The 27,581-nt window shown below is 45.8% G+C and overlaps 1 protein-coding gene and 1 non-coding gene across 2 annotated transcripts in view; both read right to left on the reverse strand.

The window, feature by feature from the left end:
• Positions 1-27,581, reverse strand: part of CDCP1 (CUB domain containing protein 1) — a 56,589-nt gene that overhangs the window by 8,329 nt on the left and 20,679 nt on the right. Inside the window, exons 2-7 of the mRNA XM_060022327.1 lie at positions 23,290-23,496; positions 16,684-17,046; positions 15,350-15,718; positions 4,211-4,432; positions 2,793-3,173; positions 1,036-1,401 (exon numbers count right to left, since the gene is read on the reverse strand). Coding sequence (XP_059878310.1) covers positions 1,036-1,401; positions 2,793-3,173; positions 4,211-4,432; positions 15,350-15,718; positions 16,684-17,046; positions 23,290-23,496 — 1,908 coding nt within the window. The remainder of the gene's footprint in view (positions 1-1,035; positions 1,402-2,792; positions 3,174-4,210; positions 4,433-15,349; positions 15,719-16,683; positions 17,047-23,289; positions 23,497-27,581) is intronic.
• Positions 26,531-26,603, reverse strand: TRNAG-UCC (transfer RNA glycine (anticodon UCC)). Its single transcript has one exon. It is a non-coding gene; the product is annotated as a tRNA-Gly (tRNA).

Below are 27,581 nucleotides of genomic sequence, written 5' to 3' on the forward strand. Positions count from 1 at the left end.
CTATCTGACCACCCAGAAGGGAAGGGGCTGGGGAAAAAAACTCCGTGGTTCCAACACTCTGTGGTGCTCTGTGACTATCTTGGAATCAAGGGCTAACATGGCCCCACCACAGATTGCCTGAAACTCTTCAGTGGATACTACCACTTTGGGCATAAAGGCAAAATCCTCATCATGGCTCTGAGGCCCACGACTGAGGGCATTCAAGGATTCTAATGTTTCACTGGACTAAATAAAAAAAGCCAGCATCATGTATCTGTGTCACACTTTCCAGGTCCTCACAGTTTAATCACCAACATTGAATCCCCAGTGATAATTTTATGGGGTAGTTACAATCATCTATTCTCTGCAGAGGAAGATCAGAGGAGTAAAGAGACTTCCCCTATGTCAGAAAGAGGTTAATAGTAGATTGACTACCAAAATGCCCTAATTCTTCCCCTGCCCTGACCCATGTCCTTTATTTACTGTGTGATCCTGCAGCTCCTCCCATCAAGAAATGGAGTCTACCTGTCCACCCCTTGAATCTGGGCTGACCAAACCAATGCTGTCAAAGGGACAGGGTATGAGTTCCTAACCTAAGCGTCAGGACACCTTGCATGCTTCCCCCAGCCTCTCTTGGATCTCTCTGCCTCTGCCATGAGAACAGGCCCCAGTTTGGAGGATAAGAGACCATGCTGAGGAGAGCCAAGGAATCTCAGTTATCACGGCTGATCTTGGCTGGGCTCCAGACATGTGAGAGTGCCCGGCCAAGACTGACAAAGTCCTCTAACCAACCTGCAGCTGCCCACAGGTGCTTGAGTGAATGAACCCTGACAAGCCCAGCTCAGAACTGCCCAGCCAACATGTGAGCAATAACAAATGGCTGTTTTCAAGCCACTGAGTTCTGGGGTGGTTTGTTATACAGTATTATTGACACAACAGCTGACTGATACATGGACAGCCAGGACTCAAATCCATGCTTTCTGACGTGCCTTCCAGTCTTGCTCCTGATCCCTCAGCTACCAACTGCTATCCACCACCACCCCCGAAAGACCTTACCCATGGTCCTTGGGGTAAGCGAGACCCAGAAAAGCAGGTCCAGCTGCTTCTTGCTCATGGGGCTGCAGTTGGAGATGTTGACCCAGAAGCTGTGATAGCGGAAGCTTGGCTTGGGCAGCACCTCCTCCTCCAGGCTGAAGATCTCCTCGGTGTGGGCCCGCTGCTCCTGGATGATCATGAACGCACGCCCTGTCTGGCAGACCACGCCCGTCCGCTCTTTGAGGAAGGTCAGGCAGGCCACCTGGTCTTGGGGCACGCTGATGTTCCAGGACACGGAGGTGAGGGATGGTAGGCCCTTGTCCCAGTTAGGGGTCCTCAGGTAGACCTTGCTTTTCGTGTCCAGGGTCACTGTGAAAACACCTTCCTCTGCAGGAAAAGGAAGAGAATCCACTCAGATGTTGTTTCACTCAATCAGGATGGAGAGAATAGGAGGGTGGAGGAGATGATGCTATACTGTCCAGACTACAGAGCTTCCTGCCATGATGGAGAGGCTCTGGATCTGCACTGGCTAAGAGAGTAGCCACAGCCGCATGTGTCTGTTGAAGACTTGAAACGTGCTTGGTGTGACTGAAGACCTGAATTTTTAATTTTGTTTACTATTAATTTAAATTTAAATTGCCACGTGTGGCCAGTGGCTACCATATTGGTCAGCAAAGGAATAGAGTCTCAGATTAGGTTCTCGGGCCTTTTGAAAAAACCAACCAAACAACCAACCAAACAAACAAACACAAAACAGGCCAGTTTGCCAAACTGGTGGTTGTCTCAGCTTCCTTTCAGAAATGCCCTCAATGGAGCTAATGTCTATCCAACGCCCTGCTCCATGGTGGGACTGGTGTATACTGATTTCTATTTTGCAGATTTAGAAAACTTCAGGTTCTGGGAAGAATTCTTTCTGGTTGCAAAGTTGAAAGGGTCTCTGACATGTCAACTAATCCACTCCTTATCTTCAGGTGAGATAAAACCCCAACACTCCACATTGAGGATGGTGTGTCTTATTTTCAAAGATTCCCCAGAAGGAGTTTCTCTGGTAACCTTGGAGATACCAGGCAACGTGGAATGACCTTAATCTTACGGCCAGATTCATTTCCCTCCCACTCATGCCTCTGAGAACAAAATTACAGGGTAAACCTTGAATTAAGGTCTTGGTCAGTTTTAAAAATTAACTTAGCAACTTGTAGTGGTGACTGTGAATTTTAAAATCAACAATGTAGAGTTCACCGTTGTGACCAATTTAAACCTCACTTGCTGCCTGAGAAGATCATACACTAGCCTCCCAGGAGGGGTCTGCTCCCTCATGCAGAAGAACGCTCTAGAGATTCATCTCTCTCCCAGTATTCCTTCCTCTGTGCCCTCCAAACTGCGTTCTGAATTGTCAAAGCAGAATCATAAAAATATCTGCATAAGGATTTGTATGTTACCACTTCAAGAATCCAGGACTTGGGAATATTTGGTTAGTTCTCATTTATGCCCTGCCTGCTTCCAAAAAAGCCTTGAACCTGATTATTTGTTCTGCTGCCTACCAACCATCACCTCCCACTGTCAGACAGTCTTATTTCTAACTCCTGGAATTTTCCACACTAGGTTAATGGTAAAGTCAGGATTAGGACTCATCATCTTGTATAAGGAACAGCCCACTCAGCTATCCCTTCTCTTCAAATTGACAATTGAGACGATCAGAAAACCAAAATAAGATAAGTGTCCCCATAAGAAAGGCTAAGAGGGCATCGAGATGGGGAGAGAGTGAAAGACCACCTTACCTTTGAAGTGGGGGACAAAGGACACGGTCAGGCTCTGCCTGGAGGCCTCTTGCTGGAAGCTGGGGGCAAAGGCACGGAGGGTCACTGAGACGTTCTGCTTCACCTGAATCTGCTCGATGGAGCCTCCAGAGCAGAAGGAGCCGAAGTAAAGGTCCTGGCCGGGAACGGCACTGGCCACGAGGTAGCTGAAGCTGGTGTTGCAAACCCTCTCGTGAGTGTGCTGCTGCAGCTTCTGGGCAGGCACCAGTGCCAGGCTGATGCTGTCTTTGGGCACCAGCAGCTTCCAGGAGAAGTCGTGCAGCTGCACAGGCAGCTGGAGGATGTACCACGGCACCTGGAGCGAGTAGGCCTTCCTGTGGCAGTACCGGTGGTCCAGGCAGCCTACGAAAGAGGGGTTCGTGGTACCCAGGCTGGGAGGAAACCGGAAGTGCATCCTCTCCAGCTCTCAAGTCAGCCCGAGGCTTTCTCGCTTTTCCCTTTGGTCTCTCCTCTCCTGCTCTGTCCTGCGCTCCTGCCTCCTTGACGCCCCTTTCCTAGCTTCCCTCCTGCTCTTGCATTCTTACTCTCCACTAAACTGGCAGAACAACTTCTGGGGAGTATTCAGGGTTGAAATTTTCTCTTCTTGTTTGCTCAAGTTCTCAACTAAGACAACCTGTGTCTTAGATGCTAAGTGCCACGTGGGCAGGGTACAGGTTTTTCCCTTCACCCAGCCCTGCTGCCCAGTGTCCCTGCCTGTGGGGAGGCAGTTCGCGTAGTGGTTAGAGCTGGGAGCAGAGTTGGAGAGATCTCAGCTGGCGTTTCAGATCTGCCGCTTCCTAATGGGGTGGCCTCGGGCTGGCTGCTTTGCCTCTCGCGGCTTTAGCTACTGCCTCAGTGGAGACCCTAAGAGCATCCACATCAGAGATGATGGTGGCCCAGCAAGGAGGTGACTATTGGTTTTGCTGCCCTCCACTGATTAAACATTTCTATGTGACTAGCACATGTCGGGCATGGCTAGTAGCTAAAGGGATAAAAAATGGAAGAAGCCAAAGTTTTTGAGCTCAAGACTTGGTCTCATGCAACAGAAGACAAGTGAGCAGTGAGCGTGGAAGCAGGGGGCATGCGCATGGGGGAGGTTGGGGAAGGCTACGAGATTTCACAGGAGGGAGACTGGAGGCTGGACAGAGGAGACGTGAGCATGGACACGGCGGATGCCACTTGCTTCTGAAAGATGCATGTTCCCACGGAGGCTGCTGGTCTCAAAGTGGGTGTGTTTCCACCTTGCTCTGTGCTTCTTGGTTGCCCTTGCTCACCCTCACTGCCGGGGGCATTTCTGATCATACTATTTACAAACCACCCAGTGGACCCCACTAAGACAGGGCAGGGAGGGGAGAACTCCCACAGCCCGGGAGGAGCACACTGAAGGGGCAGGGGCGTACTTATGGTTTTCTCGGCGTTGATCCACAGGCGGGTCAGATCATCACAAAGGAAGGAGATCTTGTGTTTGGAGCCAGCTGTCAGGGTGAGGTTGGTGCTGCAGGTCCGAGAGTCCAGACACACGAAGCAGCCGGGGACAAATTTGCGGCTCAGTTTGCCGGGCCGTTGCTCGATGGTCAGTGACATGGCTTGCTCGTTACTCAAGTCAACCACGTAGGTTTTATCTGGAACCACAAACAGAAAACAGGCATGAAGAATGGATCAGGATGAGCCCCGTGAGATGGCAAAAATGAGCACAAAATCTCTCATGGCTGGGGGACACTGGGAAATTTTTTTATTATTAAGAAAACATTACGATAGCTTGAAACAAAATTTAAAAAGAAAGTCAGTGGACTGCATTTTGTCCATCCTTATGTAACTGCTTTCATTTCTTCAAACTCATTTTAGTCCTTGTGCGTATGCATGCATATTTTCGCCTATTTAACAGTATGGCGTATATAAAATTTTATACTCAGATTTTACTTCATTATTTTATGCAGATACACTTATTTTACCATATAGTTTTCATATTTACTAAGCTTTTAAAATATTCATTAATCTTAGTCATCTAAGGGAGATTTAGCGTCACCTATTTAAATATTCTCCCTCTATGAAGAGTAATTAACAACAGCTGGTATTAGTGCAGGGATACAAGATTCACAGACAGGATGGAACCATAGATATTATAATTTAATCTCTAATAAATGCTACATTTCAAATAAATGACAAAAAGATGAAGTATTCCATAGGCTGGGCCAGGAGAATGGTCTCTCCCATTAGTAAAAGAATAAAATTACACTAGTACTTCAAAGCAGTCACCAAAATAAAAACAAAGAGAATATCTTTATAAATGTGGAATAAGCACAAATTATAAAAGCAAAAAAATAAATAAATAAAGATTAAAATATCTTTCTGACTTAGGTACCATAAATAATGTTTAAAGGACAAGGGACACACTGGGAGAAAATATTTTCTACAGAGAATAATGGAGAAGTTCACAGTAAAGGAAATATAAATGTCCAAGTAGCCAAAATATGAAGTGTTGTTAATATCACTTGTAATACTACTTATAATCAGAGAAAAGCAAATTAAAAGAAAGTGTATAGTATAAAAATAAAAACCCTACACCCCTATAACCCAGCAGTGTGACATGCGTATATATGCCCTCATGTGTATGTCAGTGCTGTGACAGTGACTAGAGTAATACTGGAATAGTTAAACAGACCATGAAACTTTCACCAATGGAATATTACGCAGCAGTTGAAAAGAATGAGGGAGATTTAAATATACTGATATAAGAACCTCCAAGATATAGTATCAGGTAAAACAGCAAGTTGTAGAACCATATTTAGACTATGACACCATTTGATTATAAAGTCTCTATGTAAAATGAAATAGCGATTTCTACATGTACATACTTATGTATGTATGTACTTAATATTTAAATGAAGAGAAAAAAGATTTGGAGAGAAATATAACAAACCCATAATTGTGGTTACCCTAGGAGGGGGGCCTGGAAGTAGGGACAATACAGATGGTCAGGGGGGATTTTAGCTTTGTCTGTGATGTTTGAATTTTTAGTTAGAAAATATGTATGTATTTCTTATATAATTTGGAAAAATTGCCCAATTATTGTTTTTTTAGGTCACTTCTATGATTGCGCCACTAGAAGTAAAAGATTCTAATAAGCACATGTGCATGTTTAGTTTCTATCTTTTCCTGAGGATAAAATCCCAGAACTGATTGTTAGGTGAGAGAATAGGAATATTTTTTCAACTTTTTAGAATGGATTACCAGACTACTTTATAAAAGAGTCATTTGACTTTATAATGTCATCCCCAGAAGGCTCTACACTATGAACCCTTGGAAATCACTTTTTACTGAGTTGCTTTTTAATTTCATTCGTTCTGCTTTTACAGAAGCCATCAAGTTAGGAAGATGCCTATGCAAGGTGGTGCTGCCTTTGCAAGTCATGGGTGTTGCCGATTTGTCTATCAGGTATCTTAGCCTCTCTGCCTGCAGCTCCAGTGAATAAATAAGTCCCGTGCCAGTTGGGAAAGCTCTGTTTCCCAAGAGAGTCTGCTAGGCTTCCTCCTTCCTGGTAACAGAAACCATATACTTAATAGAATTGTTCCTTTTGAACTGGCTGCCAGGGATCTCAGTGTCAAATTAGGAGCAAAATTAGAGAAATGTCTTATGGTTGTCACATCTGCTGACTCCTTTCTTTAGTTCTTATTGCTTATGTCTAGGTAAATTTTACTGTAAGTTCTAATAGTGCTTTAATCAGAGAGATGACATACGCAGAGCTGGAGTATATATGCTAATGTTGTTAACTTAAATATGATTTGATTTAGAAAATGGTTAGCTTTTCAATCTCCTAGCCCCACATTCAGCTCATATCTTACTGTCCTTTAAAATTTATCTTCGTTGGGCTTCCCTGGTGGCGCAGTGGTTGAGAGTCCGCCTGCCGATGCAGGGGACACGGGTTCGTGCCCTGGTCCGGGGAGATCCCACATGCCGCGGAGCGGCTGGGCCCATGAGCCGTGGCCGTTGAGCCTTCGCGTCCGGAGCCTGTGCTCCGCAACGGGAGAGGCCACAACAGGTGAGAGGACCACATACCGCAAAAAAAAAAAAAAAAATCTTTGTTGTTACCTCTGGGAAACCCTCCCTACCCCTACCCTGGCTGTGTTAGGAGCCCTTTTGCTTCTGAAACCCCACTCACCCTTATCGAGGTCCAATCACAGGTTGCAGGAGGCTCCCTACCCGCTCCCTCTTTCCTAATTTGTACGGTATCAAAGTAGTGCACGCACAGAATTTAAAGCAGAGTTTCTCTGGCTTGGCACTATTGACATTTGGGGCAGGGTAATTCTTCGTTGTGGGGCTGTCCTGTGCACTGTAAGATGTTTAGCAGCATCCCTGGCCTCCACCCACTAGATGCCAGTAGCACCCCTATGGCCCTCCATTATAACAACCAGAAATGTCTTCAGACATTGTCACATGTCCCTTGGGGGGCAAATTGCTCCTGGCTGAGAACCACTGGTTTAACGAATCAAATAGTTTTCTAAGGTTTGTTATGAAAACAAAACTCCCTCCCCACTGTGACCACTCCCCAGAATAACAACTTTCAACTCTTTTAGCAGGTTCTCTTTACAATTACATCCACAGCACCCAACAACATGCTTCTATTGCTGCTTCTAGATATTTCTGTTTCAGGGTTTTTTTAAAAATTAATTAATTAATTAATTAATTTTTGGCTGCGTTGTGTCATCATTGTTGCACATGGGCTTTCTCTAGTTGTGGTGAGCGGGGGCTACTCTTTGTTGCGGTGCGCAGGCTTCCCACCGCAGTGGCTTCTCTTGTTGTGGAGCTCGGGCTCTAGGCACGTGGGCTCAGCAGTTGTGGCTCGTGGGCTCTAGAGTGCAGGCTCAGTGGTTGTGGCGCACGGACTCAGTTGCTCCACAGCATGTGGGATCTTCCCGCACCAGAGCTCGAACCTGTGTCCCCTGCATTGGCTTGATTTCTTAACCACTGAGCCACCAGGGGAGCCTGTTTCAGGTATTATTTGTTGGTTTCCCACAAAAGAAGATGAGGATTTCCTCTCCTTCACCCACACTCATGTCCCCCTGCCCACACCCCACACCTCGTATACAACATACACACACCCACAGTACACATGCCCAGCAAACATCCAAACCATACACTTGCTATCCACCCATCTTCCCAATCTTTACCATCATATTTTTAATGTTAGATCATTATTCTGTGTTGACATTATCATGCCTATGTAAACAATAGTAACACAGTGTTTACACAGTTACGTTATTTCCATGCTATTGATTCTCTTTCTTGCACAAGATTTTATTTCCCTAGAATTAGTTATTGCCATTTAAATCATTTCCTTAGTTTCTATGTACTTATCAGTAATTTGACACCCAAACTCTCCCCCACTTGTATAAATCTCCTTTCAATACCTATGAGAACATTAGGTATATCATCAAGTTATCTTTCTGAAAAGTCTCTCCAGAGCCTTCTCAACTGCTCTCATCTAAAGGGGCCCAGGTATGGTCTTGGGTCCCCTTGTACCATCATCCTAAGATTCCCTTTGCCTCTCTCTTGAAAGAAAAGAATTTTTGGCCGCACCTCGAGTCTTGCAGGATCTTACTTCCCCGACCAGGGACTGAACCCAGGCCAAGGGAGTGAACGCCAAATCCTAACCACTAGGCCACCAAGGAACTCCTGAGATTTCTTACTTATCCATGGGGATAAGTCAGAGGCCACAATGTGTCAACTCTTCCAGGACAAATTAAAGACTCACAGAGGGGCTTCCCTGGTGGCGCAGTGGTTAAGAATCCTCCTGCCAATGCAGGGGACATGGGTTTGATCCCTGGTCCGGGAAGATCCCACATGCCGCGGAGCAACTACGCCCACGAGCCACAACTACTGAGCTCACGCACCACAACTACTGAAGCCCGCGCACCCTAGGGCCCATGCTCCGCAACAAGAAAAGCCACTGCAGTGAGAAGCCCGTGCACTGCAATGAAGAGTAGCCCCCCTTGCCGCAACTAGAGAAAGCCTGCATGCAGCAATGAAGACCCAACACAGCCAAAAATAAGTAAATAAAGACTCACAGAGCAGGAGTTACCCAAGAAAAAACAAAAACAACGCCAACATTTAGTTAAGGGCTCCAGGTTGCTTCTGGGGGGTTATAAAAGCTGAAAAAGAAGCAATGCAACTACTTCCACAACCAGCATTTACCCAGATCAGTTACTGGAAGTATCTGCTATAACATTCTGGAAACACATCCATCTACCTTATTTGAATCATGTTAACCCAGAAACCTACAGGGCTTGAAGATACACTCATTCTGCTGGTATTTTCAGAGCAAGTAAACGTATCTTCCAGAAGCTAGAAGAGGATGCAAAAGGTAGTAGGCTAGCAGTCTGCTCCCACTACAGGGAGTAACATAGACAGGTAGACTACTATTAACTCATATGATTGTTATCAGCAGGGCCATTTGAACCTTTTAGAAATAATATCAGAAAATGAGAGACAGGCTGTGTGGGACAACAGAGAAGTTCTCTCTCTACGGTGACTATTAGATGAAACTCCAAGAGGACCAAAATCTTTTTTTATATCTCCAGGTAATGGAGTGGTAATAATGCCAGGTATGGCATGGTAGTATTGTACCATCAAAAAAGATGAGAGGGGCTTCCCTGGTGGCGCAGTGGTTGAGAGTCTGCCTGCTGATGCAGGGGACACGGGTTCGTGCCCCAGTCTGGGAGGATCCCACATGCCACGGAGTGGCTGGGCCCGTGAGCCATGGCCGCTGAGCCTGCGCGCCCGGAGCCTGTGCTCCGCAACGGGAGAGGCCACAACAGCGAGAGGCCTGCGTACCGCAAAAAAAAAAAAAAAAAAGAAAAGATGAGAGTGCGTTATGGAGCACTGAAAAACAAGATGTGTTGGGTGGAGACAAATGTAAATCAAGTTCTCTGACATTGCTGAACTGCACGTTTTGGGCAACGTAAGCCATCCATGCTCACACATCTGGTCACAGCTGGCCAGATCAGCCAGAGCAGCTTGTACATTACTCATCTTAAGACACAGGACACTTGTGCTCAAGCCATGGAAAGATATTCTCTGCAGGAGTCCCCTGGGTCTAGTTTTAGCTAAATTGATATTGTCAGCAAAGTAGAGAGAGAGAGTAGAGAGTAGGGTGGGGGGAGAGACAATCAGGTACAAGGTAACATCTGCCTGCTGCCCACATTCAGAATTTGTTTTTTTTCAGTCTGGGCCCACTGTAGTCAGGTCCTACTGTGCATGCTGAGGGGTCAGGGTGCCTCTGACAGCTGCTTCCACCCTTGGTGAGGCTCTGACTTTGCATGGTTGCTGTGACAGCCATCCTCTTTGGCTTGAGAAACCCTCCCAGCTCTGCCTCCACTCTGTTTTTGATGCTCTTGTCCTTGTCTGCTTCCCCCAGCAGCCAGGCTCCTAGTGCTCCCACTGTGTCCCATCTACCTTGCCCCTTCTGAGGGGTTGTGCCTTTGGGCAGTGCATCTGGCTCTCAAGCCACTTTGGACAAGAGGCTGCCTCCTCAGATTAGTGCGACAGTGTTTATGGAGGGCCTGGAATGCGCTGGAAACTGTGCTGAGTGTAGGAAAAGAGAGGAATAAGACAAGATGCCTGATTGGGAGTTTAGTGGGACACAGACATTCAGATGGATAAACGAGACATGGTAGTGATGGGGAGGGAGACAACAGAATGAACCACTGAATGGGGGTGGCCGTGGGAAATTGTTTGGAGGAATCCCCTTTTCCCTGCCACGTGCACCACAGGGACTGAACGTGGGGAGACGAGGAGGGGTGGCAGGTCAGTTTGGGACATGTCTTTAGAGGGTGTTGAGGAAACACTCCCTTTCTCCAGCCACAATCTCGAGGCCTCCCAGCATGCCCCACCCTGGAAGTGTCAAGAGTGGCACCTTCTTTAGTCTAAGCCTACCCCTTAGACACCACTGGCTGGGGATAGTGCTTGCTGACCTAGCAAAACTGAAGGGTGTGGAGCCTCACTGTCCAGGGGTCATTGACATAGGAGAAGGGCAGTCTCCCTGGGTAGGCAATGGGAGGCTCTGCTATGACCAAGGGGACCTGCACACACATGTACAACGACTCACTCCCAGCACCAAAGAAAGGAACGAAAGAAGAGCCCCTGTCAACCCAAGTTCAGAGACAGTGGCAATGTCAGAATGCCTTCTTCATGCTCCGCTTTTTCCTAAAGACTCCCCCGCTAAGCCTCTGAACTTGTCCTTGCTGGGTACAAATCCCCTTCTCAATGCACACCCCTTCTCATGAAGCCTCCGTTTCCACTCAGTCACCATCCTCCTCCCCCAAACCAAAGCCACTCTGGGCTCACCCTGTTGCCTTTCCAGGTGCAAAAGAAAGCCATGAAGGTAAAAAGACCCTTTCAAGGGGGTTTGAGAAAACCCGAGAGTAAGACTCCAACAATATTAGTCTCTTGCCACAGTCTGAATAAGAAAATGAGTCAAAATCAGCCAGAGCAGGACCAAGAGACCCAAGAAAAATCCACCACTCCAAGTAACGACTGGTACAGACAGTAAGTGCAGAGCAAAGCCAGGGACTCCAGAGCTATCTGCTGGTCTCCAATGGCCCAGCTAGCCAACCACAGAGACTGAATCTTTAACAGGGAGGGTTAAAACAAAGTTGACAGTTTGTGAAAGGCTCCTTCATCCAGGGGGTGAGTGTGTGTCACAAGTTCTCTGCTGATGGGGAGGAAAGAAAGGAAGAGGCAGGTGTGTGACAAGGAATGGAGGTGGGGTCCTTCGAGGTGGAGGACCAGACTGGGTCCTTCAATGTCCAAAGTCAGCCAGACATTGGGAATAAGGACTGGGTGAGCAGTGAGCACCTGAGACAAATTCCCCCTTAACACTTTATCTCCTGTGCAAGGAGGAAAAAGGGCTCAGCACTACTGCTGGGGCTGGGGAGAGGGGGCCCAGAGGAGAGGCATGATGTGTTTGGGGTGGCAGGGCACCCACCAAAAAGGCACACAGATGATTTGCTTCCAGCCATCTACCTCTTAGTGGTGTGTGTTGTAACCTACCTTATGCTGTAAACAACTAAAGACCCTCAGAAGGGACAAAAACTCGCCGTACAGAAAAATCACCAACCCCAGCCTCCATAACAGTGTCTGGAGGCCACAAATCCCACATAGATTAGGACACCTTCTTGCTAAGTGACTTGGAGTCATGCAGTGGCCTATCCAGGTCAGGGCAGTGGGGATATTTCATTCCCTGTGAGGGAATAAAGGGGAACAGAGAATTTTAAAACAATAATAAATCTGAGTAAATCCAGGCTTGTTTTTATTGTCACTATGCTCTAGGATTTCTAAACAATGTCAGTAATAAACTACTCTCCCTCACCAAAAATTGTTCTTTTCTTTCCGAAATTGTTTGTTTTCTTACAGAGAACATAATTTTTAAGCAGCTCTACTGAGCAATAATTGAATTACAATAATCTGTACATATCTAAGGTGTATATTTGCCTAGTTTTGAACCTATATACACACCTGTATATACATCAACATAATCAAGATAGTGAATATATTCATCACCCACAGAAATTTCCTTGTGCATCCCCCTCCCTCCTCTCACCACCCCTCAGGGTGTTAGGAGGGGTGTTTTGTGATGACTAAGCCATCCCAGGACTACCATTGGCTGGAGCAGTGACCTGAGGACCAAGCAAAGCTGAAGAGTGTGGCTCCTCACTGCCTAGGAGAAGGTGTATGTAGGGAGATCAGGAACCCTGGCGCAGACCACTGGGAGGCTTCGGCATGGTTGAAGTTGCTGGCAAACCATAGGAGTTTAACACAGATATGGACCAACCAACCATAAGTACAAAACAAACACAAGCATGGAACAACCACCCCTAGCACAGAACAACCAACCACAGTTGGGGAACAACCAATTACAAGCACAGAACAACCAACCACAAGCAGGGAACAGCCGACCACAAGCACTCAGGAAAGGACGCAGGGGACGACCCCTGCCAATACAAGTGCAGAGACAGTGCCAAGGTATGGAAGAGAGCCAAGTGGGTAGAGATGCCCACCAAAATTTCCTCTGAAACATCCATCATCTGTGCAAGAAAGTACAAGAGAGAAACCAGACCAACAGCATTTGTTACCACCAGCTGATGAAGAGAGTGAATGAAAATAACAGACAGAATCGGCTGACAGAACGGAGACCCCACCCTGGAGAACTCCGTCCATCCCAGTGATGCACAGTGTATAGAGTCCTGGGCACCTACAACTATCCGCTGCATCCCCAGAGGAGCCCGTGGAGAAATGGCCACCCATGTAGAGACCAAATGTTACACCAATAGGGTACCCAGATTGCAACTATTAAAATAAAATCAACAAGATATGAAAAGAAAATAAAAAGAAGAAACTCCTTCTGGGAAGTGACCTCCTGCATCCTATAAGTCTCATCTGTCTTCTGGATTACAGGCTAATGTCTAAAGACCAGTGCTGTGTCTTTTTCAACTTTGTATCCCTTCCTTGACCTAGAGCCTTGCAGGATAACATTTAAAGAGTGCTTACTATCTGCCAGGCACTGCCACCTCATTGCTCCTCACAACACCCCTACGAGGACAGTCCTATTATCTCTACTTGAAGATAAACTGAGTCACACAGGAGTTAAGTGACTTGCCCAGGCTCACACAGTAAGTAGGGGAATCAGGATTTCGAATCCACGCAGGCCAATTCCAGAGTAAGTGCCTTTAACCACTGGGCCATGCTGCCTGCAAAACAAGCTGTCCACACATATTTACAGAACCAGACAAACGTGTGAGTGCACAGGGCTGGCAGCCTTGGGCAATCTCTTGAAACTTAGGGTCCACGTTGGGATTCAGAGGATCAAGATGGAGATGTCCAGAAATCAGAGCTCTCAGGGACTCCAGCATCGCCTAAGTAAAGATACTTCTGCTGGCCAAGTTCACTCACTTGCCTAGAAAAATGCAAACCATGCTTGATGTAAAGCCTTGACCGTGCTAAACACATCTAAAGTGCAGTTAACCACTATTTACCTCAAAACTGAAGCCATATCCTTCTTGATGCTGGTAATAGCATGCTTAACAATTTGATTATATTTAGAAATCAACCCAGCTGATGTTACAGGAAACAGAATTAATCAGTAGCACTTCACCGTGACTGAGATGATAAACAAATCCCTGCGTCTTCTAAAACTCAAAGCCACTCCATTTCTGAATCCCTTCATGGCTGTTTTCAACATTCTGATAAAATTGTGACATAGAGTCATCAAAATGTGTCAGTGGACACACATGCACATACACACATGTATATATAAAGTTATGCCTTGTATACGGTTATTGTGAATTAGAAGGAATCTTGGGTCAAGATATGAAGGAACTGAGGCTTCCTGAGGAGCCGGGCTCCAGGTGGGTGCCGAGCGGGCACTCCCAAGACAGTGTCAGATGGGCAACGCTGGGAGTGGATCCCACGTGGTCACTTTTCAGGTGTTTATCAGCCATGCCATTTCACATTCTCAATTTCTCTGCCTGGTTCTGTCTACTTCCCGGAAGTAAATAATATCAAAAACAAGGATGAGAATCGACTCTGTGGGCAGACCCCATCGTCAGCACACATCACAGATGTCCTGGTTCAAGACCACCTGTCACAACTCACAGACTCCAGCTCATAGATGAGCCCCAGGAATAGCCCCTCCGAACTCATCCTGTACCTTTTTCTCAGGATCCCTGCCACTCCTCTCCGTGAAGCAAGGGCAATCCCAGAGAGTAAGTTTTAAGGAGGTGCTTACTCTCGGGGACTGACCTTGAACTGACACAACCCTGAGGGTGAGAGCCTCTGTGAGAGGGAGCTCCTCAGAGCGGGTGCCTCCTTCAGTGTTGTGCCCTGGGCATACAGCCTCGCTGTAGTCACGGCATCTCAGTAAATGTGTGTGGAATGATACACAACCTCATTCTCACAGAACCTGGGGTTCTGCGTGGTCCAGAAGCAGGGGCTCTGGGTTCTGAGATTGCTCTGCTCCTGGCAAGCTGTGTGATACTGGGCTAATTCCATAACCTTTCTGAAACTTCTGGTTTCTCATCAATAAATGAAGGTAATTCCTGTCTCCCCTGCAAGGCTGTAATAAGGATTAGCTGAGACCATGTGAGTGGTGTGCTTAGGGCAGGGCTTGGCACTCAGACAATAAAAGTGTTATCATCACTGCTCACGGTGCTGGTGACATCCTGATCCACACTGTAGGGTCAGTCAAGACATGAGCTCTAGAAGGTAACCTTCCAATGTCTTCATTAAAAACAACGTATCACCCTGAATGCAAGATCATCTTAGCTTCTTACTGTGCTGAAGTGGAACAGTATGCCCGGCATTCACCAGTGACCTGGTCTCACTGCCTAGCAACGCACTTCCTGAAAGTCTTACAGGGTCCAGAGTCCAAGTGTGCCAGAGCCACAGACAAGAAGTAGGAAGGGAACCTCAGCCCAAGCAGACTACCCAGGAAGGAAAGAAGGCACTGGAGGAGGGGGAGGGGAAGGAAAGTGGGGCTTACTTACTGCTTTCATTTTGTGGATGTTGGACCAATACTTGAAACTGCAGCCGGAGAATGCCTGGATTTTGGGCATCTTGGTCACAGCCCTGCAGAGAGAGGTTGAAGTTCCCGGCTATGTTCCCAGGCTGCTTGTCCTTCAGCTTGAACACCTCGGGGTTGGTGGTGGAGCCTGGGATGCAGTACTCAACCCGCTCCTCCTTCTTCACGCAGTTGGAGACATTGAAGTGGAGGAAGGAGACGCTCGCCCGCAGGTGCGCGGGGATGATGAACTGCCATGTCATGAGCTCGTCCTCGGGGAAGCCGTCCGGATAGTTGGCAGACATCAGGGTGGCGGAGCCTTCACCTTCAAACACAGATTCGATGATGCACAGGCCTGTTGGGGGTGGAACCCAAACGAGAGAATAGGAGGTGATTAGACCCTGCCCTGGTCATCCATGGGTGTGGGGACAGGGGTTAGAGAAGAGGTGAAAGTGGGTCTTAGGTCCTGAGCACTGGGTCTGGATATGGCATGTTTATACTCAATTCAAGGTAGACAGTGAGAATGAGGATACATCAGTGGTGTGTGAGTATATGTTTAATAATCAACCCAGCAGGGGGAAAAAAATAAAGCCTTAATTTGTAGTGTCTGCCCACTTCCTTGGTGTAAAGACTCCCACTATAGCTGATTTCAGGCTACCAACAGGACATGGATGAACGTGGAGTTGGAAGGAGATGGACAGCCCTCTCACCATCACATAGGATTTTCACCATACAGATCCAATGGGCATACCTAACTTCAAAGCATAAATAGTAAAATGCAGTGTATTAACTAGGAAGTAATGAGTTTTGAGTACTTATTACCTTTGTTCCTAAACTAATTTATTTAATTGTAAGTTTATATAATTTTATTTTTAGTAACGGCTCTGTTTAATACCAGCTCACAAAATTCCAGGACACTCAACAATTGGCACTCATGAGCTGCTGTGGGCCAGCTCTGGCATACAGATACAATTGTATCTGGCATACCGATACAATTCTAGAAACTGTGAAAGAGACAGAAGACGGGAAAAAGACATGAGAAACAGAGTCATTAAGGTCTGTAGAGCCAGTCCCATTTCATTTCTTGAAAATAAGCCTCACATACAAAGGACAAAAGAAAGAGTCACCACCTGGTTTGTTTAACAGAGGAGGGTGGGTTCACACCAGGACTGGCCCACATGCTTACAGAAGAGTGGGACTTCCTTTAAGGTATTCAGATGGAATCACAATTGCCAACATCTGACCATTTCTGATGGAGAGCAAGCGTGATTTTGTAGGTTTCAACCTCAGCAAACAGAGGGGAGGGCATGGCGAGCTCACGTTTTATAGACGACCGGTTTGTGATGCTGAAGCCGGAGACTTTTCTCTTGTGGAACCACGGGAGGGCCAAGGCCATTTTCACTCCCTCTTGCATTTTGATCCGGGACACAGTGCCGTTGCTGCAGAAGGTTCCGATCCTGACCATCTTGGTGTCAATGCGGCTGCTGATGCTGTGAGTGACTCCGTCCGGGCAGCTCTCCCCCCGCCCAATCTGCCTCAGGCGAGGGAGGGAGAACTGCAGTTCTAGACCAATGTTCTTGTTAGCTTTGACATCCCAGATGAAGGTTCTGTTGAGGGTGGGCAACACTGACATTGAGGGCTGAAGATGAACCTCTCCAAAAGGACATGGACCTGACATGCAGTCTGAAACACAGTCACAAAACAATCTGGTCACAAACGCTACTGGGCCACTCACTGCCCCTCCTCAGCCCCTATAGTGAACTCTTTGGAGGGGGGGTTTTCTGGGGCGCCCACCCATCTCCGGGCTACATGAAAGTTGGCTGCCAACGGCTCACGGATGCATCCCTCTCTGGGGAAGTGCCTTGGCTGGAGGGAGCTGCCTTGGGGCAGAAAAGCCTGAGAGGTTTCCCTGCCCCTGATTCCCATCCCAGCAGGGGGTGTCAACCCACAGCCAATCACTGCCAACCCAGGAGTGAAAAGCCTGACATCCCTGATTCACATGACACAGCCTGGCAATTGTCACTCAAGCTCCAGATCAGCCTGCAGCTAAAACCACATCTTTGCTTGCTGTCCTCATTCCACCCTGCTTTCCTCACTTCTTCACAGGTTTCTCAGGGCACTCTCTTGATTCATGACTTAAAGACAAGAATTCCCATGTCAGGCTCTGCTTCTAGGGAACCAGACCCAAGTCACCTCCTAACTACAAGTTTCCCCTGCTTTTTTTTTTTTTGCGGTACGCGGGCCTCTCACTGTTGTGGCCTCTCGCGTTACGGAGCACAGGCTCCGGACGCGCAGGCTCAGCGGCCCAGCCGCTCCGCGTCATGTGGGATCCTCCCGGACTGGGGCACGAACCCGCGTCCCCTGCATCAGCAGGCGGACTCTCAACCACTGCGCCACCAGGGAAGCCCTCCCCTGCTTTTTGAACGCTCGCTTTATTCCACTTTGCTTTTACGAAAGACTTGCATTGGTACTTGTTTCCGCTAACCAAAATAAATCCAAAGAGAATTTTTGCATTTATGAAAAAAGGTGGAAAGCGCAAAGAGCATTCAGTGTTTGTTTTGCAGGGAGCCATTACAGAGGCAGTGGGTACCCCTAGAGTGGCACCGCCAAGCTCCTTCCCCGGGAACGACACAGCATCTCAGCATCACGCTGCTACAGCTCTGAACTCTGTCCGTGAGCATTTGTGCTTTATTTCAAATTACTTTACACATCCGTTAGCAAGATGTGTCCTACAAGTAATTGCTTCTTTGACTTAACGCCATTTTGGCTTGTGAAAAATGTCATAGGAACACTGTACTTTTGGGATAGCGCGGGTCGGGGAGGGGGGACCCGCACTGTTTTCCAGATTAAGCTAGTCCAGTTGGTGGATCTCTGCCCAGGCCCTACTGAAAGCCAGAGGGAGGCCCTTTGCAGTGGAGCCTGTGCTTTGGCATACATATCCTACTTCCTCTATACCAAAAGAGTCATGATTTCTCAATTTTTAGGGTGCTGCGCCAAGCTCTACCTTTTAAAACTGGTTTTTCCATCAACACACTCATCAACAGACTGAGTACGCTCTGAATGTACAGCCCCTTAATGGCTGGAACCTGGAGGCAAGGTCATCTTCTTGCCTCCTGGCTTTAATGCTGGTGTTTCATTACCACTGCAGTTGAATTTTTTTTTTCCCAAAGGCTAACACTTAATGACATCCTTTGACGTACTTTGTTTCCTAAGCCTTTTTAAAACAAAGGGAGAGGGCTTCCCTGGTGGCGCAGTGGTTGAGAGTCCGCCTGCTGATGCAGGGGACACAGGTTCGTGCCCCGGTCCGGGAAGATCCCACATGCCGCGGAGCGGCTGGGCCCGTGAGCCATGGCCGCTGAGCCTGCGCGTCCGGAGCCTGTGCTCTGCGACGGGAGAAGCCGCAACAGTGAGAGGCCCGCGTACCGCCAAAAAAACAAACAAACAAACAAAAAAAAAACAAAGGGAGAAACATTGCTATCAGGGAGGCACTAAGAGAAAGCAGGCAGCCTAATAGTGAGGCTTTTGTTGTCTCCAGCAGGGAATCTGAAAGGTGCAATGGACTTTGGCCACTGTAATAATAATCTGCAAGGCTTTATTGCTGCTCCAGTGGAGTATTTGAAACTACTGCCAACTCGAAATAGAATTATGGGAGAATTTCAGAGCTGTCTAGGACCTCTGAGGTCATCATGTCAAAACCCTAATTTTTGCAAAGCAGCCCTGGAGTCTGGGTGAGTCGTGTGGCGCTCGCAGTGCACACGCTCCTAGGACAAAAGCCCAGGCTGTGTTTGGTCGACTTCCGTTCTTGCCAATGCACTGCGTTGCTTAACCAATAAAACAAGGTTAGATAACAAGGTGACAAATGCAGCTAAAATTATATTTTGTGTGTAGGTAAGGATAGTACCTATTTTTTGGAGCTCGTGGAAACTTCATTGTTTCTATCAAGCCATCTCTTTCATAAGTTTTCAACTACACTTCCCATGTGCCCTACTGGGTTCTGTGTTCTTGTGGGATCACTTACCCCTACTAAGGCAGTGGTTCACAGCTCTGTTTCCACACTAGACTCACTTGGAGGACGTTTAAAAAATACACATGCCTGGGCCACCCAAGCGACTCTGATTTAATTCCGTACCAAGTACCGGGAGTCAAAAAGGCCTGTCTCTCAGCCATGGCTCTGCCACCAGCCATGAGACCCTGGCAGTGTCAGGTTGTGCAAGCACGTTTTAATTTGTTGCTAAGAGCTTTGTTTTCAGAATGGATACACAAGTAAGAGTAGTCAAAATGATGGGCATGCCTCCAAGTTTTCTGCTCCCCGTCCAGTGCAAAAATGTTAAATAACTAAAATGATTCCTACCCAGAGGACGGAGAAGTGTAATTTCTGAAGCGATTCACACCTCATTTTCCCCAGCACAGACTTCTACTTTCATTAGCTTTAACGAGGCCATTCAAGAAGGGATGACATTGTAAATCAGTTATACTCTAATATAAAATAAAATTTTAAAAAATAATAATTAAAAAAAAGAAGGGATGACTGCAGAGGAGCTAAACTTTGAAACTTTCAGAATGTTTATTGAGGAAAGGTTTTTAAAAACAAGAGGCAAGCAGAACACTGAACTTGATTCCAGTGTCTAGATTTATAATCTAAAATTTTTATTTTCAAAACATTTTCAAAAATTGTGAGCATGGGTTTTTATTATATGGTAAACTGTGTGTGGTCTGTGTGTGAGACTGGTCTTGTGAGATGTGTCTTGTGAGATAAGATTGTGGTACCCTTTTCCTTTTTTTAAAAAATAATGTTTATTTATTTATTTGGCTGCGCCGGGTCTTAGTTGCGGCACATGGGATCTTTGTTGCGGCATGCGGGATCTTTTAGTTGCGGCATGCAAACTCTTAGTTGTGGCATGTGGGATCTAGTTCCCTGACCAGGGATCAAATCCGGGCACCCTGCATTGGGAGGGTTGAGTCTTAACCACTGGACCACCAGGGAAGTCCCATTACCCTTCTCCTTTTTCAAGATGGCAGTCACTTTCTTGGCTTAATTGGTTGTAAAAGTAATGCATGCTTGTAAAAAAATGACACTACAGAAGAACAGAAAAAAGACAATGAATGTCACCTGTCTGCCTCCCCTACTCACTATAGAAATAATATAAGGCTAGCATTTTGGTGTTTAACCCCCCAGACTTTGGGCTCCATATGATTATGTGTATTCAATTAAGTGGGATTAAACTATACAAACTATTCTACTAAAAGCTGCATTGTTTTCAATGGAACAAAATGACCTGGGGCATCTTTCCATGTCAAATACATAGATTTACTTCATTCTTTTAATAGCAACACAGTATTCCTTTGAATTCTTAAGTATATCAATAGTCTTCTCAACTCTGTAAAAGCTTCATTGAGATTTTAATTGTAATTGACTTAAACTCATAAATTAATTTGGGGGAGAAATGACACTTAAAAAATACTGAGATTTTCATCAAGTAACATGGTATATCTTTCCATTTATTTACATCTTCTCTTTGGTCTTTCAGTAAGATTGTACATTTTGCTTCATATATATTCTATGTATTTATTAAGATTAAATACTTAACTAGAACTTTTGAATAATGGTGACCAAAAGCATGCATGGTGAGAATCCTTATGTTGTTCCTTGATTTATTGGTAACGCTTCTATGTTTGGCTGTTAAATATATTTGCTATCAGTTTTTTTTTTTCCTGGCCGCACCGCAAGGCATGCAGAACTTTCCCCACCACGGATCGAACCCATGCCCCCCTGCAGTGGAAGCATGAAGTCTTTTTTAAAATTTTATTTTATTTATTTATTTTTGGCTGCACTGGGTCTTCGTTGTGTGCGGGCTTTCTCTGGTTGTGGCAAGCAGAGGCTACTCTTCGTCACGGTATGCAGGCTTCTCATTGCAGTGGCTTCTCTTGTTGCGGAGCATGGGCTCTAGGTGCACGGGCTTCAGTAGTTGTGGCACGTGGGCTCAGTAGTTGTGGCTCACGGGCTCTAGAGCGCAGGCTCAGTAGTTGTGGCACACGGCTTAGTTGCTCTGTGGCATATGGGATCTTCCCAGACCAGGGCTCGATCCCGTGTCCCTGCATTGGCAGGCGGATTCTTAACCACTGTGCCACCAGGGAAGTCCCTGTTATCAGTTTTTGATAGATACAATTTATTGGATTAAGAAAACATCCCTCTATTTCTGGTTTACTAAGAGCGTTTTATTAAAAACATTTAAGACCATCTATTAAGATGATCAAATGCAGTTTCTTCCCTTTCACCTAATCACACAAAGCAGTACGTTAAACTTCCATCTTCCAATAAGCTCTCCTGCTCTTGTTGTGTTAGTCTTTTAATGCAATTTTTTGGGTTTGATGTATTTATATTTTACTTAGGATTTTTTTGGCATGTATGTATATTCATAAGAGATTGGTCTATGGTTTTCTTTTTTATGTGGTGGAAGATTTTGACATCAGGGTGGTAAGAGCCTTATAAAATGTGAACCTTTACCCCTTTCAGTGCTCTAGACTAGGGTTTGGCAAATGGCCAAATCAAGCCAAACACCTGTTCTTGTAAATAAATGTGGGATATTTATTGCCCATTTGTTTACCTATTGTCTATGGTTGATTTTGTGCTGTAATGGCAGAGCTGAGGAGTTGTGACAGAGACCATCTGGCACATAATGCCTAAGATATTTACTCTCTGGTCTTTTACAGAAAAGGTTTGTCAACCTACCTCTAGAATGGTTTAAATATCATAGAAATTATCTGCTACTTGGAGTTTTATAGGAGTCTATAAAACTCTAACTAGCGGCCATGGCTCACGGGCCCAGCCGCTCCGCGGCATGTGGATCTTCCCAGACCAGGGCACGAACCTGTGTCCCCTGCATCGGCAGGTGGACTCTCAACCACTGCGCCACCAGGGAAGCCCTAAAACTGGTTTTAAGTACTTTAATTTCTCCTTTTATTTTTATGAATTCCTTCTTCTTAAGGTTTATTTTATCCTTTTTCTTCTCCCATGATCTATTGCCAATTCATTTATTTTCAGTTAAAGGTGAAGAAGTTTTCTGAGCATGGCTTTGATTAGATCAAAATAGTGTTCTCACTGTTATTGATATATCTGTTAGTTCCTAGTTGGCATGCCACCTTAAAATGATTGGGAAAGTATACCTTTAATTCTTTCTGCCTGATTATTGTGTCTTATGTCAATCTTCTATCTCAAATTATGATTAATAATACCAGATATCTGTAGTTTGTTGAATTCTGGTGTGTCATGCACTCTCAATCCATAATTTTATTTCTTCCTCAAAACACCCCTATTGGTTGGTACAATGATTCTTATATTACAGACCAGAAAACTAAATCACAGAGCAGTTAAGTAACTCATATGAAGCCATGCAATCAGGCCACATGATCAGTAGCCCTGGCACTTGAAGTCAAACCCAGCTCCCTCAGCCTGCAAAGCTGTTGTTTTTTCCCATTGTGCCTTGTGGACCCATTTCCCCACTCTTATCTTCTCAACCTTCCAATTCTTCTGTCCTCCAACTCCCTTGATTTTTGCTCCTGCTCAGCCAGATGTTTTTAGCACATCAGACAGAGCATCACCTGAGAATCCGTAGCTCTGTTACAAAACAGTGTGGCATAGTGGTTACAGGCAAAGACTCTGGATCCAGAATACTTGGGCTCCCATCTTGCTGCTACACACCAGCTGTGCCATCTTAGGCAAGTTACTTTCTTTGAGAACTTCTCCTAGGGCTGCTCTGAGGATTAAAAAACTGAAACCATGTAAAGCACTTAGAACTGTGAATGGCCACATAAAAGCTAAAGAGAGTGCGGAGTTTCAGAACAGATCTCACCTCCCTAGCAGTAGAGGCTGGCTTAGCGTGTAAAAGAGAGGCAGGGAGGCCAAACAGTCCATGAGTGCATACTTACCAATATTCTTCTGGATCTCGACAACAAAGTGATTCTCTGGATCCCGGCAGCTAAAGGAAAAGACTGCTGTCTCTCCGGCTTTGATGGACAATGCGGTTACCTGTCTTTTAGAAATGATCTGACATAGGTTCGCTGGCAGAGTTGGGGCCCCAGGCTTTATGAGGACTGTAATGTTGCTTCCATGTGGCAGAGCAATCTCATAAGTTTCTGAAGGAAGGAAGAAAAATGGAGTAAACAGGATGATTTAGGGTTGCCAACCTGCTGCCGTCCCCTCAGTTGGTCCAGGAGGATGACCTCCTTGACCCCTTTGTTCCTTCCCCCAGGTCTGAGAAGTGGGATGATGCAAAATGAAAGTATTATCCTCACCTGTGGGCAAGAACCCAGCCACTGAGGGCTGGGCATTGACACGCATCTCTTATTTGGCTGATTACTTTTTCTAAAAATTAAAAACACTACACCACATCCTAGGTGTCTGGAGCAGTATGTTTTCAGATACCCATCTGTGCAATATTAAATAGAAAGAAACTGCCACATCTCTTCACAATATGACTGTAAGTGAAAGTCCACACACAGAAACCATCTTTCTGTAGAGAGACATGCTTATCTGTAAAGAGCTGCCGTCCCCTGCCCAGGCCACTTCATATGCCCTGTTCACACATACATGCAGTAGTGGAGGCCGGGAAAACTTGCAGAAATTAGATACAAACATATTGTGTCAATGAACGTGGAAAGTTAAAGCCAAACAATGCTAATACCTCAGACTGGGGCTCAGCAAAATTATTTGAACAAACATTATCAAGCAAGAGAGATGGAGGTTGGTTACTAAACAGAGGGGTGGGTGCACACCAGTTGGGATGGGGCCCTGATTCACAAACAAGCCCAATCTCCTTCCCATCCCTTTTGCTTTATGGATTTTTAGGTCCTCTCAGACCAAAAGGAAGAGCTACTTTTCCTCTAAGTAGCCACTGTCCCTTCCCTGACTTGGGTTCTGATTGTGGTCTCTGGGTGGCTGATGGGCTGGGAGCAGAGGATGGGAGGCCAGTTGTCTGGCGGAGGGAATCATGGGGCTCACAGAGAGGGGCTGGCGTCGGTGCCTCTGTCCCACCGTGTTCTGCACCAACAGCTGGTCAGCACCTGTTATGGCGCCTTGTACATGGAGGTGCTTGGTAATTGTTTAGCCCGTAAATAGCAATTTAACCAAAAGCTTTACTTTTTCCCTTCCTTTAAAAATTTTTTAGAATCAAGTTTGATATAATTTACACACATTATAAAAGGTCCTACTTAAGAGTTTTGACAAATGTGTGTGCACATGTACACCACCACAATCAAGATATAAAGATATCCATTACCCCCAAAAGTTCCCTCAGCACCCTTTGCAGTCGAGCTCCACTCCTGGCCCCAGAAAACTATAAATTAGCTTTGCCTGACTTAGACCTTCCTGCAAAACGGTGTGCTTACTTACGCCCTCTCGTACCTGGCTGCTTCTGCTCAGCGTGTTTGAGAGTCAACTGCATGGATCAGCAGTTTGCTCCCTTTTATTGCTGAGTAGTATTCCATTGTCTGGAAAGACTGCAATTTATTTATCCAGGCACCTGTTCAGTGACATTTGAGTTCTTTCCAGTTTTTGCCCAACCTCGTGCTTTCATTTTACCAGAACTACTAGCCTGCTCGAGAGCTGTACTCACTTCTCCTCCCACTCAGGGCATGGGCGTGCCTGTGTTCCCACAGCCTAGCTGCTGTGTGCGATCAAATGTTTGGATTTTTGTCAACCTCCTCTTGTACCCTTCTCCCCCACCATTCACTCTGCACCAGAGCGGCCAGCCAGCAGCTCTTTATATAGGGTGGAAATTGATCTCTCAACCTGTGATAATGAAATGCAAAAATTTCCTCCGGGTCATGAGGGAAGAACTTTACCCTCTTTGGGCCTCTGTTCCCTCATTTGTAAAATGAGGGGATTGGGCTAGAAAAGCTCTACCTTCCCTGCCAGCTCATCTATCATCAGTATCCGAGGAAATAAGAAGCGATTTTGCAAATGTAAGCATTCTCAACTACGGCCCAGCAGTGACACATCTCTCAGAGCACAGGGGCACCAGCACAGCTGGCTTCGTGACTTTGTTTTCAAGAGGGCTCAGGTTTGCATTTTTGGAGCAAGACTTCTTATCTCTCTAACCTCAGCTTGTACCCCTCTCCACCTTGGTCACTGTGCTCGGGCCATCTTTGCCTTCTTTCTTGAACATACCAACCTCAGGGCCTTTGCATGTACTGGTCCTGATTTCTAAAATGCTCTTTCTCTAGCAATAGCTGGCTCCTTTTTGTTATTTGGGTCTCAGCTCAAAGATCACCTCCTCAGAGCAGTCTTCCCCGACCAGCTACCCAAAATGCTCACCCAACCCCTACCCCAGCCATCCTGTACCTGCTTTCCCTTCATCCCTGCTCTCTTCTCTGAGAGGACCCGTGTTATTTGTTCCCACCTCCCAGTATCAGAATGCGAGTTGCTGCCTACAGGAAGGCAGCAGGAATTTGCCTGTCTTTTTCAGTGGTAGTCTCAGGACCCCAACAGTGCCTGGTGCCCACATGGAAGCAGAACTGATGACCCTCCCAACAGCACCATACAAAATCTCCACATTCTTGTCTTTGCCGCATTTAGTTTCTCATAGACTTACTACCATTCCTGTGTTTCAGTTTGGGCTATAAACCTTGGTGGGAACCAGGGACTCTGAACTTTTTAATTAATAGCCTCAGAGAAGGAAAACATCCTCTGAGGCAGAAGTTTCTTTACTTGAATGCTTCATCTTCAAGCAGCATGGTCACTAAGAATCTTCTGAGAAAGATCGGAAGGCCCAGGGGTTCTTTTAAGATACCAGATTAAAAATGAGTCCAGATGCATGTTCAGAAACCCAGTTGTCAGATGTATATCTGAGCTGAGTATGTCAACCCTTGCGTTCTCTTTCTGTAATCATAAAAAAGGTCTTACCATGTTATCTGTAAAAAATTATTGGGGTACTGGGTCTCTGAAGGCTCGGCACGCTCTCCCGTGGCCTCCAACCCTGGGTCTCCAGGGGGGCTAATTCACTGTCAAATGAAGCTGTAATCCATCTCGGGGTTGCAGCCTGGCTGGCTAGGTTACCAATTTCTTTGTCATTTCTCCTCTTTGGCAAAAATATTTTAAAGTTCCTGATTCTACAATTATGATTACTGTTACTTTATTTTTGGCTGCACCTCATGGCTTGCAGGATCTTCGTTCCCTGACCAGGGATTGAACCCGGGCCCCCTGCAGTGGAAGCGCAGGGTCCTAACCACTGGACCACCAGGGAAGTCCGGATTACTGTTATTTTTCTTTTAACATCTTTTTTGGAGTATAATTGCTTTACAATGGTATGTTAGTTTCTGCTTTATAACAAAATGAATCAGTTATACATATACATATGTTCCCATATCTCTTCCCTCTTGCGTCTCCCTCCCTCCCACCCTCCTTATCCCACCCCTCTAGGTGGTCACAAACCAACGAGCTGATCTCCCTGTGCTATGCGGCTGCTTCCCACTAGCCATCTATTTTACGTTTGGTAGTGTATATATTACTGTTATTTTAATTGAGCGTTAGACCCTAAACAGATCAGCGGTTCCCTAAGGATGGAGGTGGGAGGAGGGGATGGAATACAAAGGGGCAGAGGAGACTTTGTAGGATGAGAAAACCATTCTGTATCTTGACCATGGTGGTGATTATAGGTTGTACACAAATGCCACAATTCAGCAAAACTGTGCACTTAAAATTGGTGAAGTTTATTATGTTTAAGTTACACCTTAATAAATAAAAAAGAAGGGAAAAAAACTTGTGCTGGAAAGATTGTATTTCTACACAACGTGGCACTTAATAAATGAAAAAAGGAATAATCATGACCACAGTTAAAATATGGTTTAATAATATTTTGAGGTGGGCCTAGTTTCTCCCAAGGTATGTGTAATAATTTCAAATAGCTGTAAATTAGATTTTGAGAAGAAAAAGTTGATCTTACTAAAATTTCTCCGTTCAGTTCTTCTCTCCTGTTTTCAGCCAGGTCAGTATCCCAAATAATTCTGCATATATGACAATCTATTCCATTATCAATGACAGCCAAAGAAAAATGTACAATCTTTTTTAGAAATTCATTTTTTTTCTTTTAGAATCTGAAATCTTCTATTCATTCAAACATTTTCCAGGTTCAAATTATGTTCCAGGCATCATCCAGGGTGCAAAAGATTTAATGTCAAAAAAAGCCCTGGAGTTCCTGCCCCCTGGGAGTTAGTAGTCCAGA

This window comes from Delphinus delphis, chromosome 10 (genome assembly GCF_949987515.2).
Source record: "Delphinus delphis chromosome 10, mDelDel1.2, whole genome shotgun sequence".
NCBI classification, from domain to species: Eukaryota; Metazoa; Chordata; class Mammalia; order Artiodactyla; family Delphinidae; genus Delphinus; species Delphinus delphis.